The following is a 13,844-nucleotide window of genomic DNA, read 5'->3' as shown; positions in this document are numbered from 1 at the left end:
ACTCAAAGCCGGTGGATGACTTCCAATCGGGCGTGTAACTCAGTGGTAGAGTGCTCGCTTTGCATGCGAGAAGCCCAGGGTTCGACTCCCTGCTCGTCCATTTACTTTTGCAAATTTAGACCTCGATGATGAAGAGATGTCTAATCATTTTCCATGTTCATGTTGCTAATAGTTTTCTTTATCTTTTTTAGACTTGAACTCTTTTTGCGCAGGTCGTATTCCCGGATGAGATTGACCATGCCACCGCCAACGTGCTTTCGGCTCTGCATCCGAATTGATTGTTGGCTGCTCGTTGCGAAATTTATCTTTAGTACAGTTAGGAAGGAGCTTTACTGAAGTAAACCTAAGCTGGTAGCGAGTTCCTTCTATTTGGCTCGGGATCATGAAAGAACTCGACTTCGGACGTGATACTGTTGGTTGCTTCACACGTGGTTGTACATTGTGAAGTTGAGCTCTTCTAATCATCCCGAAATTGAGATGTTCGGTTGTTGGCATCCCTTGTAGGTACTATCTTCTGAACATGTCATTAGAGGACTGTGCCAGGGTACATAAAGTGCACGTAGATGATAGAAGCAGCAATCTAAATTCTCGCTCAATAACGGTGGATAAACCAAGGAGCAACTTGAATCTGACACATTACATATATACAAGATACCATTATGAAACTGCAGAAGATGGTACCAACATTCAGTTTTGCGTTGGGCTCCTATTTAATAGACACCAACCAATTGGCCAAACTGCTTAAAAGAAAACAAAGTGCTCATTCCAAGATAAACCAAATATATTCTATTCGTATGGCGTATCATGTTGTTATCGTGAAACTGACTTCCTGTATCATGGTAGACGAAGTAGGTTTTGGACGACATGAAGTCTAGAAGATGACAGGATAGTACTTTACAGGCCGAATCTGACTAGGTAGGCACTGACTTGTCACATATCTTGATCGACAGCTTGAGTTTACTTAGGATACCTAGTTTTACCTCTATCAGACTTTCAACTTGTGATCTTATATCTGCTGTACCTCAGTTAGGGCATAGGGGATGGTAGGATCAAATGCTACGTGAACCTCCCTACCCTCTCTCAGCCTACTAAAGGCTTATAACGAAATTTTCGCTCTATTCATTTGCCATCTAGACCTAACCTCCATCGGAACATCTGCTCCAGCAATGATTAGTACTGTTATGTCCGTCTCATCAATACCCCGTAACAAGCTTGTGGATGCAATCACTCCACTATACCTTAAGCTCAAAGCTTAACTGAGTAATATCAGATGGAAAGACCCTACCTAGGTAGCTCCTTCCACTTACCTCAACATCAGACGGCAGAACAAACTTCCCACATGTCCTTTGATAGATAAACTTCACCTAAGAGGCACACCACTCGCTCCTACCGCCTACCAGAACGAGCTACGGGAAAAGATATATAAATGAAAATAATACATACCAGGTCAATTCTTAGTAGGAGACCTGAGGAAGGCATCTCGTAGGGCCGTGCTGGTGCGAGCTGACGATTACTGTTCCCAATAATACACTTATTTAAAAATCCTTAAAGTATACTTGCACAGCATCGCTAGGCTCCAGGGTTCGATTCCCTGGACTGCCAGATCAACCTTTTTCTCTTGCTCTTCGATACCCTTTTATTTTTGGTCGATATAGGTATTTCTATTGGTATTCAAGGAATGATTTGGTTTAGTTTGATTTGATGAACTGCCCGACACTCATCAACTCTTAAACGGTCAATAAGACTATTGAGTCTAGTGATCCAATCGTGATGTCTTATCCATCATTCTTCGAGCAGTTGAGAACATGAAATGCGACTATCCATGTTATACATCTCAAAACAGCAGTGAGGTATATGTTACAAACTTACATTACCAAGACCCAATATACCAATCCCACGATTTTATGTACAAACCAGATTACTCATCTGAAGAGCACTTAAGACCAAATACACGCTATTACAACAAATTCGATATAAATGGCATATTTCTATATCCATATCCATATCTATATCCATATGCACAAATCAAACCTACCCCTAAATCTACACCCCTTAACCCCTAACCCCCTAATACTCCTCTCCTTACTTAGGTAGCTACTTTCCTACACCTCTACAATTACCTAGGTAAGTTACGTATCTACAACGGCGGCAACTCCTCCCTACAAATCGGACACTGCAAGCGAAACCGCATCCAGCCCTCCAGACACGCGCTGTGGAAAATATGTCTACACGGCGTAACCATATACATCCTCCTGGCGAACACGCCGGCCACGCCCCCGGCCGTCGGGTCATCGTATCCCGCCTTGATAACAGGGACTTCTAGAACTTCTCTGCAGATAGCGCAGTCGATGAGGTGCGTGTTCGTCCTCTTCTTATCCCTATCCTCGCCCGCGTTGGAGCCAGAGCGCGAACGCTCCGGCGACGTCGGACTGCTCGGCGCCGAAACGAGACCGATCGGCAAGCCGCCCGCCTCCAGGTTATCCTCGCGCAGCACGGGGTGGTACTCCCACGCCTCCGGCATCCAGCCCTTGGGCACGCCGAACCTGGGTCCTAGGATGCTCTGCGCGGCCAATATCCATATCTGGAGCCACAGCCAGCCGGCCAGCACGGCAAAGGCGGTGAGGTCCGGCTCCGCGAACGCGAAGTTGTTCGGCAGCACGTAGAAATACGCGATGGGAAGCAGGCGGAGGACGGACTGGCCGACGACGAAGCGCCACGAGAGCGCGCGCCGGCAGTTGCGGTAGATGTTGCGGTAGATCTGCGGGAACCAGAGCGATAGGTATGCGAAGAGAAGGGTGTTGAAGTACGCTGATCGAAAGGTGGGACGCCAGCTTGCGGCTGCGAGGCTGAGGAAGAGTACGCTGATGCCGATGAAGAGCAGACGACCGAATATGTTGCTTAATTGTGTTCTAATAGTCTGGGCGCTCGGGGGAGTATTTGCAGTTGCTGGAGCGGGAAGAGTAGCATTATTGTTATTGGTTTCTGATTCGGCAATTTCGGCGTCTATATCTTGGTCTGATGGTATTATGATAGGGGGAGAAGGTGACGGACGGGGAGTATTAGATACAGGGGTCTGACGCGGAGGCGTCGGATTTGCGGAGGTGTTCTGTCTTTCTCTTTCCCGTTCTTGTCGTCGCCATTCAGGTTCTTGTACCTTGTGAATCTCGGCTAGGAAAAATGTCCCAACGGCCATGGATAGGAATGATACGCATGTAACAGCAAGTGAGGGTAGCAATGTCGTCGACGCTGAGAAGCTCCAGGCAGCTGCTCCGGTGAAGAGCATACCATCGGCAAGCAACATCATACAACTAGTGTAGAAACTCACTCGACCTAGCGTCGAAGGCGTGGAGGTTTCTCTCATTTGTAGCTTAAGTAACTGAAGTTGTCCAAATACGACTAATGCAAGACCTAGAAGGAACGTGCTGACGTTGTGAAGGAAGATTTCTTGCTTCACGCCGACCATGTGCTTTCCGTCGACTGGCGCGAATGCTGGAGGGCCTTTTGTTTCGAGGAAGAAGCCACAGTCAGGAGAGAATACGACAGCCGACATTTGAAGCCTCGGTATTCTTCGGTGACCTGTACCTTGAGGGAAACGAAGCTCGTCCTCAATATCTTGGATAGCCTTGGCGACATTTTCAGGGCCCGTAAGACTAGGCTGTACTCCTAGAATATCTTGCTCCAATGGATGGATTTGAATGTACAATAAATATTCGCAGTGAGGAGTTGGGTTCCAAGCTTCACCTGGAGAATCTAAAGTGGATGTCCAGGGGTCGATTTGGTCAGTAAAGGTGTGCTGTTCCTTTCTTGCTAGTGCCTTCTCTAAGGTCCTATTTAATAGTGATTTACTAGATTCGAAAAAATCTGGCCGAGTAGTCAGATGAGGCAATCCGAAGATACCGGCGAACTTCTCGCTAGTCGTTGTGAGAAGCATTGATCCCTGACGAGGCCAATGAACACCATGGAGCCGCATTTCCCAGCTGCTCCCGGAGCCCTCGGTATCATCGATAGTGACCGTCCCAGATACCTCTCGGGCCTTGATCACTGCTTTCTCCAGAACCATCCTGTCTACTTCCTCAGGTTCCGTAGCAGCATCTTGATTATCCTCGAGGCGCACGTTGATCTTTCCCTCTGCACCGGTGGCATTTCTGCCCCAGTCGGAGTTCGACCCAGCCCATGTAACTCCCGGACTGATCTCACTTAGATTATAACTCGAATGATATCTCGGCGAAGATGTGTTCGTCCTCTGCCACCACCCACGAACCACTCCCGTCGCATTTTGCCATACGGGCGCTGCAGCCTCCGGAATTCCTACGGCGTTTGTACTATATTCCTCACATCGGTCTTTAAATCGCTTTAGATCTTCCCAAGCATATTTATCCTCCTCCCGAAAGCCTGTTAAATTTAGATACTTGTACTTCGACTCGGTCTCCAGCACTGTTTCTTTGTCCGATTCGGGCTTGTCTTCAGGAGGAGGATCGTCCGGGGGATCATCGGCAAGACGTGGTCTGAAGTCACCCCATTGTGTAGTATTTAGGACGCTGAGCGCATGTCGCTGGCGTACGAGACGGTTCTTTATTAAGGTTGGGCTCGCGATGAGGCCCGGTCCTGAGTCGGGACTTGTGGCAAGCCAGAATATCAAGATGATGAGGAGGATGGCGCGTGCGTTATCTTGCGGCTGAGGCATAGCAGTTTATTATTTCCATCGTGTTTAAATAAGTGACATAGTATCCGAGCTCTCTAGTAGATCTTCTCTAGTAGAGAGTGGATTTGAAATTCGCGCCTCGTGGAGTTGTTTAAGTTGTAGATGCAACGAACAAAATATCCGGAAATAGCTTACGTGCTATTATTAACATAGCTGGAGCTCCTGTCGCAGAATGACGCACGTGCCACATTGAGAGCGGGCAACCTCTGCCTGGGTCCTGGCAAGCAGGTAATCGATAAGTGTTACAAGGTTTCCCAAGGTTCTGTACCACCAATGGCACCAATTAGCGTTACCTAATTGTCCTTTGCCGTTGGTAGCCATAGAATCGTAGAAACATTCAATTTACTCCAATGCGCGCCGCGCAATTGCTATCCGTGCCATCTTCATACTTTCTGCTCTAAAAGATACACGAAATCGTCGCTTACCGAAGCACCCTTTGACTACTACCACTACAACAATTTCTCGACTGCAAATTTACCTTCATCTATATAGTAGCGAAATGTCGTCTAAGAAGACTGATGAGCCTAGCAAAGCCGCGGGTAACGTAAGATCGTCCCAGCTACAGCGATCTTTCGGAACGCTCTACTAGTACGTAGGTAACCGTAGCTTGACTAACATTGCACAGGGTACAGACGAGCTCACCGCCGTTGTCGAAGAGCTCCTGGACTCACTCTCGACCAAGTTCACTACTGTCTCGTCTGAGATCTTCGCAAAGAGTAAGTGCCTACAAACCTACGCCCCCAACCTTCACGCGACGGCGCCTCGTATTTCAATTAAGGTCTAATGTCATTTTCTCTGGCTATAGTGGACGATATGACACGACGCCTGGACAATCTCGAATCTGCACTTCAAGCAAGTGAGGAAAAGTTGTCTAATGTAACTCCGAAACGAGAGTAAGGGTGAATTGGACGAACGTAGAATTAAGGCATCATTTAGGCATTGCGTGGCGTTGTGGTAGGATTGATAAGTACATCTATTGCGATTTGCTTAGGATGAACGACTATGGTCAATACCGTAACCATAATACGTAGCTCAGATTAAGAGACTCGTTTTTCGTTATTCGTTACAAAATGCTTGCTCGGCTAATTTTTTCCTCTAAGAGTTATACTATAGCTCATCCTTGCCCGCCACCTTCTCCGCAACCTTCTCGGCAGCTTGCTGTGTGTATTGCTTGAGGATGTTGGTCTTGCTCTGTAGCTCGTCTAACTTAGAGGGAGCTAGACCGCCCTTCCTGATGATGCCGTCCAAGCGGGCCGACTCCTTAGCAACGTAACCCTCATTCTGCGACAGCTTGTCGAACACCCTGAGGTAGTACTGAGCGTACTTGTATTGAGCATCTTCAGCGAAATCGGCGGCGATCTTCTTAGCTTCGGCCGCAAGATCAGCCAGCTTCTCAGTACCAGCAGCGTACTTCAGAGCAATGTGGTTCAGGGCGTCGATGGTACCGCCGGTCGCATCAAGACCGCCACCAGGGACACGGTGAGTACCAGCCTTCCCATTGATGAAGTCGATAAGGTCCTTTTCGGTTCGGCCGCCCGAGTAGGCTTCGGGTTCGGTCGAGCCCTTGGGGAAGAACTTGATGGTCGGGTAAGAGGTAACGCCGTACTCACTGGCGGTTGCCTTGCTGTTGTCGGCCTCGGCATCAACCTTAGCGATAACAACGCTAGGTTCGTTGATGAAGTCCTCAGCGAGAGTTTCCCAGGTGGGAGCCAAAGCTTTGCAGTCTGATCAACGAAATGTTAGCGCACTCAATAATCGCATAGGCAGGTTAATTGAGTAGTACATACGACCACACCACGGAGCGGTGAATGCAACCAATACGTTCTTGTCACCTCCAATGGTCTCCTTGAAGGTAGCATCTGTTAACATGTTCACCTGGCTAGGCATTTCCAACTTCCTCTTAGCCTTAGCACCACTCTTTTCCGTAATGAACTTGGTCAAGCTTTCTAGGTCTCGGCCACCCGAGTAATCAGTTGGCTTGTCACTCTTGCCGTCGAACCACTTGAGAGTAGGGAAGCCCTGTACTCCAAATCTCCTTCCCAAATCCTTCTCTGCATCCGCATCAACCTTGGCAATCTGAACATCCTTAGAAGTAGCGAAAGCCTGAGCTAGCTCCTCATATACAGGAGCAAGGTTTTTGCAGTGCCCGCACCAGGGGGCGAAGAACTCGACAAGAGTAGGCTTGCCCGACTTAAGGACAACATTGTCGAAGTTGGACGGGATGAGGTCAAGGACAGCAGACTTTGCGGCCACAACGGCAGCAAGGCCTGTGAGCACGAAGCTCTTGACAAGAACCATGGTTGCTTTTGGTTGTTTCAGCCACGAGCAAGAGATAACGATAATGCCACACGGGTTGTCGCAATCAAAACAAAATAAACTGAAACAAGGATTGGGTATCTGGATATGAGGTATTCAGAGATGACAAACTGGAAAAAATATCCGAGTATTGTAAGTTTGTCGAGTCAATAGGGATGATAGGTAGGTTAGAAATCAATGGATGCTTTGAAATACAAAGCAGACCTGGGAAGATGCCACTTTGCAACGAGATGCGGGCAAGCGGCAAGCTATCATAGCTTAATTGAGAGATCCTTGCAAATCTAATCCTCTCTATCGATAAGAAAGGACTGTGGCTTGACGTAGATACATCTGACACATTTAGCCTTAAGCCACAACCTTGGACATTTACACTTTTCAATAGCACGGAGTAAATGACCCGCTAATTTTTCGGGGCTAGCCATTCCTAATTCATTCTTACCCCTGCAACCCTCAACCGAACCACACACAATTTCGCATTCTCAACTCCAAAACTCTCCAAAATCTCGCGAAACTTTTCTCGACTCCAGACAGCTTCCAGCAACCACATCGCATACCGACAGTTCGTGATAATCAACATCGCAACACCACATCCGACAATATGTCTCACGAATCCGTCTGGAACTCGCGCCCGCGAACATACGGCAAGGGCTCTCGCTCCTGGTACGTCCCGATACTTTGAAAGGGTTTGGTCGAAACAAGTCAGCGAGAAATGGTAGCTAACACGACACGATTTCCTATAGCCGAGTCTGCACCCACAAGGCTGGTCTGATCCGCAAGTACGGCCTCAACATCTGCCGTCAGTGCTTCCGTGAGAAGTCATCCGACATTGGCTTTGTCAAGGTACGAATCTCACCGGCAACACACAAATACATCCGAGTACGAAGATGGGACAACGACGAGACTAACACTTTATATCTAGCACCGATAAATGCCTTTTAGAAATGTCGCTTTTTCCTACCACGATTTCTTCGCAAAGCATCGTCGACGTGACCGCGGAAATGGAGTTGGGTTTTCATTAGGGAACATGGTTTCGCATATGCCTTGAGACATCGGTACAGGCTTGCGTGGAGGGAACGAGCAAAGATGGTCTTTTAGTTCGACTAGTCAACTACACCACGACAATGCTTACGAGAATTCGATGATAATTCACTTACGCGCAACCCTTGAAATGTGACGATTTTCGCGTAGGGACCTAGGCTCGGTTTGAAATGGAGTACAGCACCCCCTCGGATTTAGGATGCCAACGTTTCCTTGGTCAAAGTGCCAGAAGGAAGCTGTGGCTGCAGACGACCAATGCTAAGGTTTGTTTGCATTCGCAAGCATATCCGTCCTGGAATTTCCATAAGCCTTTTCAGGAAACCCGCTGACGGACAAAAGGTCTGAGGAATTATCACGAACGGTAAAGGATAGCATCTCCGCATTATGTGCCACCATCCAACATTGTAGTCTAGAATCTGCTTCGACTTTGCCCGACTGCCTCTCAACGAATGTAGGCGTTACGTTTGAATTTGGTAGATCGCCAAAAGACTGAGCTGCTGGTTCAAGACTCCGCCGTAAGGATTAAACCGATGTGACCAATCTACACATTAACATAAATTCGCATAACTCCAAACTTACCGGTTCATAGTCGAAGACAATGGTAGTGTATTGCCAAGTTGTTTCCAAGATTTTGACTGTTACTGATGTATAAATGTCACTGGACTTTTATTCCCTCCTTATTTCCGTAACTTGATCTATCCTTTCTTTATCCCCTCTTTAAACCCGCGCCACGTGCATCGAGGATCTTTATGTTTCAGTCACTTGGGTTTCACTACTTTTTCGACGGTAACCGTTGCACAGAAGCGGTTGAAGTAAAGTAGGTAGGCATGCAATATCATCATCTACTCGATCATTATTGGCTAACATAACGAGCGAGATGGTCGGAGGCTCATGGATTACATAGCATAGGTACCTAGTAAGTTCGGCAGATCGCTCGGTCTTTGCTGTCAAGGGATTAGTCCTACGTCCCATCCATACATCCCGCGCAGACGCGGATGTTGGTGCAGCCTAACACTACAACGTCGCAATACCGTCGCATACCGAAATGCTACGCCCCCAGCCGCCCCCCGTATATGTATGTACCTATGCGGCATGTCCATATGGTGCGTATATGGGTAAGCTCCGCTCATTTTTGAGTATAGGGGTAGATAGGGGGTCATCATTACATGCATATCACCCCAGCACGTCGTAGAAGGAACAATGCCCTTGCTTCTAGGTCCTAAGGAGTGGCCTACAAGGAAGGGACTTAGTAAGTGATACGTAGGAAGGTGAAAGAGCGGGAACCACAGAAGGTTCCACGCTCCTAACAAAGCAACCGCAAAGGATGTTAAAACCGAAATTTAGGTAAAAGGGATAAAAAACTTTGTTGCTTTGTGAGGGATATAATTTGCAACCATGGAACGATGTCACTGTTCCTTACGTTTCAAGTTCCCACGCAAAGAGAGTGGAAGCAGTGGCCTCTTGCAGTTTGCGGTTTACAAGCTCGGCCTTTACCTTTTCCCTCTACCATTCTGCTCTAACTACAAACCATGGCTGGATTCCATGAGCTGATTCCGAATGTGGTGAAGAGAAGGATCAATGAAACTCGTCCTCTTCTCAAAATTTGTCATCCCGATCGCGATCCCATCGACGTAACATTCGCTCTTCTCAACAATGCTGTCAATAAGGCAGCCTGGTTTCTCGATAGCAACCTTGGCCCCGATGAGGAGACTTTCATCTGGATGTCGCGAAGCGACGCCCGGTACATAATATGGGCTATTGCTGCTATGAAAACCGGCAAGATCGTGGTGTTTCCGTCGCTGAGTAATCGCGTGTCCGCCAACTTACGACTATTTGAGACTGTTGGGGCTAAACATATGTTCTACGGTCCCGAATCTTCGGGAACACTCGCCGAACTCATCAGCAAGGCTAGTCCGGCCGTTGCGGCTCGACCAGGGATATTACTCCAGGATATCCTGTCCCCTGAACCCGTCCCAGACTATCCTTTCGATAAGTCTTTCGAGGAGATCAAGGATAAGCGATTCATGGGACTTCACACCTCTGGGACTTCAGGTCAGATATCACTCTTATTATCTACTTATATTATTTCAAATTCTACGTTTTCAAACGCTATATCTTGTGGTTCATAGAATACCCAGTACACGTTTAACTCTTTTACATATTACAAACTGTATGAACGATATTCTTACATATACCAGGTCATCCAAAGCCAATATGGTGGACTCACGCACACTTCGAGAACCTATTCTCTCCATTAGAGGAGGGTGTCCTTCCTGAAGGCGTTCACGTAGAGAGACCGACATGTAGCACACTCGCTAACCACGATGTTCTCATCGTCGGGTCTCAGTCCCATGTAAGTCATTGACTCTTCTATCCTCTCATAGAAAAAACAGCATGTATCCTAACCAAATAGGCCGGTGCAATGTACATAACCATGATCTCTCTACACTCTCCCATGACTGCTATCCTCATGCATCCGGACGTCCCCATAATCCCGGCCAATATCGCGGCCGTCATCCACCAGACTGGTGCCAACAGCCTGATCTGCCCACCCGTCCCCATTGAAAACATGCTCAAGTTTCCGGACGGTGTCGAAGCACTCGCCCGCCTCAAGCATGTCGGGTATGTCGGCGGTCCCATCAACCCTGTGCATGGCGCCGAGATCGCCAAGATCACGCCTCACCTCTACAGTCTTATCGGCAGCACTGAAGGTGCCCTCATGCACATGGACTACTCCCCTAATAGCGAGAACTGGGATGCTCTTCGCTTCGTGGACGTGGGTCAACGCATGGAAGAGGTATTCCCGGGGTTGTACGAGCTTGTATTTCCGAAAACCGAGGCGATCGAGAAGTTGTACGCGTACTTCCGCTCATACCCTGATCTGACGGACGAGTATCGTACCAAAGACCTTTTTGCCCCGGTCCCCGGACAACCTGGGTGGTGGCGCTTCCGTGGGCGTACTGATAACTGGGTTGCCATGGCTAATGGTTACAAGATGGATCCGACTGATTTTGAGGCTATAGTGTCGTCCCACGCTGATGTACGCGGCGTTATAGTGGGCGGTTCTCATCGCTTCCGACTTTGTCTTCTCGTCGAGTTACATGAGGACCTCGTCCCGACTAACGCTGAAGAAGCACACGCAGCGCTTGAGAAATTATGGCCTAAGATCCACGAGGCGAATCAGACGTCACCCAAGTTCGGCCAGATCCCGAGCGAGCTCGTCATGTTCACATCAAAGGAAAAGCCATTTTTGCGAGCGGGCAAAGGGACAATACAACGACAGCTTACGTTGCAGGCTTACGAGGAGGAAATCGATGCGCTATACGAACGGGTCGAGAGCGGGATCTTGGTTAACGATCTAGATCCTATTAAATCCCTAGAGGCGCAGGATTTGGAGCCTGTACTCACTCAACTGTTCCAGCAAGCACTTGATACGAAGGATGTAGATGCCGAGACCGACGTCTTCGCGCGAGGGTTGGATTCGAACGGCGTTACGATTACGATTTCGAGACTGAAGGCCGCTCTTAGGAATTACGGCATCTCGGAGGACACTCTAAACGGGTTGAATATCGGACTTATGTACAGTTCGACTACAGCACGCTCCTTAGCTACTACGCTATCGGCTTACCTACTCGGCGATGGCGAAATCAATGGGCACGCAGAAGACGGCGGCGTTGAGGCCATGTTGGATAAATACATCCCGCACGCTCGTAACCCACGCACCCCACAAACAGTTGTGTTGACAGGTACAACCGGCAGTCTAGGCACATACTTGCTATCTGCGCTGCAAGCTCTGCCTCGAACGCGCGTCCGCCGTATCTTTTGCCTGAACCGGGCCCTTGATGCCTCCTCTAAACAAGCTTCGGCCCTTAAGTCCCGCGGCTTGCCTCCTGCCGACGAGGAGTCGGGTCGTGTAGTCTTCCTTACTGTATCCAATTTTGGCGCGTCACACCTAGGACTAAGCGCCAAAGACTACGATGCCCTAGTCGCAGAGACCACAGCTATAATCCATAATGCGTGGCCCGTTAATTTCTTACTCCCACTTAAGAGCTTTGAGCCGAGTATTGCAGGTCTCGTGAATCTGCTGGAGATAGCACGACATGGAGCAAAGAATCCCGCACTGTTCTTCGTGTCGAGTATTTCGGCGGCCATGGGCGCCGAGACACAAGTCCCCGAGGAGGTGCTGGCCGATCCAAAAGAATTGGTGTTAAAGCAGGGATATGCTAGGAGCAAGTATGTTGGTGAACGCCTACTCGATAGCTACGTTAAGGCGACTGGGCGCAAGGCCGCAGTGCTTCGTGTCGGACAGGTTGCGGGACCAGTAGAGCTTGGGGGAACGTGGAATAAGTGGGAATGGTTTCCGAGTCTGGTGCGAAGTAGCAAATTCCTAGGAAAGCTGCCCAAAACGCTGGGGACAAGCAGTAGAGTCGAATGGGTGCCAGTTGATGAACTCGCGAAGATTATTCTCGAGGTTGTGGAGGATGTTGGGGCCGACGAGGAAACCCAAAACGGAGATGACACGACAGATGGGGTAAATGGTACGGCGAAGAGCGGAAGCGAAGGTACAAAAGTGTACAACCTAGTCAATCCCTCGCCTGTCACCTTTGCAGACCTGCTCCCTGCCCTTAAAGAGAAGGGGATAGCCAAAGAGGAGACGTCGTTCGAGGAGTGGATCGATGCGCTTGAGCATAGTACTCACAATCGCGCCGCACGGAAGACGAGCGCGGAGGATAATCCCGCGGTTAAGCTGTTAGACTTTTATAAGTCACTTGTGCCGAAGAAGGACGGGGGTCAAAATAACGGGACTGCAAATGAGAATGAAAACGGAAAGAGTGAGGGAGAGGGTGGCGGCGAGGACGATTATACTTGGCGCGTGGAGAATACCTTGCGGGCGAGTCCGACGGCTAGGGAGCTGAAGCCCGTGAATACGGAGTGGGTGAAGCTGTGGGTTGATCGGTGGGGTTTCTGATGAAGGGCCTAGACAATAGGGAATAGGGAAGGAGGAAGATAGTGTGCGTACAAGTATAAGATGTTAGTATGTGAGATCTTACGATCTACTGGTAGAATGCCAAAAATACGTGCAAAAGATCACCTCGGGGTTCAGAATGAATTTCGTATTCTAAAATTTGCCGAACCCTAAATTTGGTGTTGAGCTCGGTCTGCTCGTCCATTTACGTGTCTATTAGGTCCAATACCTAGGTCCTAGGTAGGTAGGCGAGGGTATGATGGAAGGTATCTACCACATTATCATCACGAGAAAGCGTAGGTATGTTTAACGAATTTATTTCTATTAATCTATTATGCAAACCATCTATATATATAGAGGCGTAAGTTCTAATCCAAATCCAAACCCCACCCAAGTAAGGCATCATCCGTCCAAGGTGTGTCCTCATCCAGTACCCTCATGTAAAATCTAAGGTATCTCGTACGCGGACATCCTCTCAAGACAAACGACGCCCCTTTTTAAACACCCAGAAAAGAGTTAACGCCGGATACGCCTCTATATGATGCATGCATGCCCGCTCCCCAGCACCTGCCTTCCGCTCGTGCCTAGAATATGATTCCATGCCATAACCAACCCTAACGCAGTTATAGAATGGAACGGGGCCACCTCCCCTTTTAATGTTATGTGGCCAGCCAACACGACGCACCACCGACACCGTTGGCGCAGTATTTTATTTAGTTTTATACCGCGTAGGTGCTCAATTGCCTTAGGCGGTCCAGTCAAGAGGATCTCTTATTCCCCGACGAACGCCAATATACCAAACCAGGCCAGGGAGCGTGGTTT

General features: G+C 48.7%; 5 protein-coding genes and 1 non-coding gene across 6 annotated transcripts; 4 read left to right on the top strand and 2 right to left on the bottom strand.

The window, feature by feature from the left end:
- Window positions 1-28: 28 nt before the first annotated feature.
- On the top strand, window positions 29-100 carry F4807DRAFT_t9. The gene has a single exon. It is a non-coding gene; the product is annotated as a tRNA-Ala (tRNA).
- A 1,898-nt stretch (window positions 101-1,998) lies between these two features.
- On the bottom strand, window positions 1,999-4,798 carry F4807DRAFT_403992 (uncharacterized protein). The gene has a single exon (XM_047996070.1). It carries the CDS (start codon window positions 4,682-4,684, stop codon window positions 2,138-2,140), a length of 2,547 nt encoding a protein of 848 aa, XP_047859142.1. The 5' UTR covers window positions 4,685-4,798; the 3' UTR covers window positions 1,999-2,137.
- Window positions 4,799-5,017: 219 nt separating this feature from the next.
- F4807DRAFT_3539 (heat shock factor binding protein 1-domain-containing protein) lies at window positions 5,018-6,015 on the top strand. The gene is made up of 3 exons (XM_047995493.1): window positions 5,018-5,246; window positions 5,328-5,418; window positions 5,508-6,015. Exons 1-3 carry the CDS (start codon window positions 5,202-5,204, stop codon window positions 5,597-5,599), a joined length of 228 nt encoding a protein of 75 aa, XP_047859141.1. The 5' UTR covers window positions 5,018-5,201; the 3' UTR covers window positions 5,600-6,015.
- On the bottom strand, window positions 5,810-7,000 carry F4807DRAFT_449243 (disulfide isomerase; the record flags this gene model as incomplete). Its single annotated transcript, XM_048000001.1, has 2 exons — window positions 5,810-6,426; window positions 6,490-7,000. The coding sequence occupies 2 exons, from the start codon at window positions 6,998-7,000 to the stop codon at window positions 5,810-5,812; spliced, it is 1,128 nt and encodes a 375-aa protein (XP_047859140.1).
- A 338-nt stretch (window positions 7,001-7,338) lies between these two features.
- F4807DRAFT_3528 (ribosomal protein S14) lies at window positions 7,339-8,129 on the top strand. Its single transcript, XM_047995480.1, has 3 exons — window positions 7,339-7,678; window positions 7,759-7,858; window positions 7,938-8,129. Exons 1-3 carry the CDS (start codon window positions 7,617-7,619, stop codon window positions 7,944-7,946), a joined length of 171 nt encoding a protein of 56 aa, XP_047859139.1. The 5' UTR covers window positions 7,339-7,616; the 3' UTR covers window positions 7,947-8,129.
- A 1,278-nt stretch (window positions 8,130-9,407) lies between these two features.
- Window positions 9,408-13,163, top strand: F4807DRAFT_3500 (acetyl-CoA synthetase-like protein). Its single transcript, XM_047995452.1, has 3 exons — window positions 9,408-10,108; window positions 10,255-10,409; window positions 10,470-13,163. Exons 1-3 carry the CDS (start codon window positions 9,586-9,588, stop codon window positions 13,023-13,025), a joined length of 3,234 nt encoding a protein of 1,077 aa, XP_047859138.1. The 5' UTR covers window positions 9,408-9,585; the 3' UTR covers window positions 13,026-13,163.
- Window positions 13,164-13,844: the final 681 nt, after the last annotated feature.

The sequence above is a fragment of the Annulohypoxylon truncatum genome, assembly GCF_022578515.1.
Source record: "Annulohypoxylon truncatum strain CBS 140777 unplaced genomic scaffold F4807scaffold_1, whole genome shotgun sequence".
NCBI classification, from domain to species: domain Eukaryota; kingdom Fungi; phylum Ascomycota; class Sordariomycetes; order Xylariales; family Hypoxylaceae; genus Annulohypoxylon; species Annulohypoxylon truncatum.
This window is presented reverse-complemented; position numbering and strand designations above follow the sequence as displayed.

What these genes read in the sequence shown, in the direction of transcription:
- F4807DRAFT_3528 (XM_047995480.1), top strand. Translation starts at nt 7,617, where the DNA reads ATGTCTCACGAATCCGTCTGGAACTCGCGCCCGCGAACATACGGCAAG. An exon ending in GGCAAGGGCTCTCGCTCCTG is followed by an intron (nt 7,679 to 7,758) that starts GTACGTCCCGAT and finishes GATTTCCTATAG; the next exon opens with CCGAGTCTGCACCCACAAGG.
- F4807DRAFT_3500 (XM_047995452.1), top strand. Translation starts at nt 9,586, where the DNA reads ATGGCTGGATTCCATGAGCTGATTCCGAATGTGGTGAAGAGAAGGATC. An exon ending in TCACACCTCTGGGACTTCAG is followed by an intron (nt 10,109 to 10,254) that starts GTCAGATATCAC and finishes TACATATACCAG; the next exon opens with GTCATCCAAAGCCAATATGG. An exon ending in TCGTCGGGTCTCAGTCCCAT is followed by an intron (nt 10,410 to 10,469) that starts GTAAGTCATTGA and finishes CTAACCAAATAG; the next exon opens with GCCGGTGCAATGTACATAAC.
- F4807DRAFT_403992 (XM_047996070.1), bottom strand. Translation starts at nt 4,684, where the DNA reads ATGCCTCAGCCGCAAGATAACGCACGCGCCATCCTCCTCATCATCTTG.
- F4807DRAFT_3539 (XM_047995493.1), top strand. Translation starts at nt 5,202, where the DNA reads ATGTCGTCTAAGAAGACTGATGAGCCTAGCAAAGCCGCGGGTAAC. An exon ending in CTAGCAAAGCCGCGGGTAAC is followed by an intron (nt 5,247 to 5,327) that starts GTAAGATCGTCC and finishes AACATTGCACAG; the next exon opens with GGTACAGACGAGCTCACCGC. An exon ending in GTCTGAGATCTTCGCAAAGA is followed by an intron (nt 5,419 to 5,507) that starts GTAAGTGCCTAC and finishes CTCTGGCTATAG; the next exon opens with TGGACGATATGACACGACGC.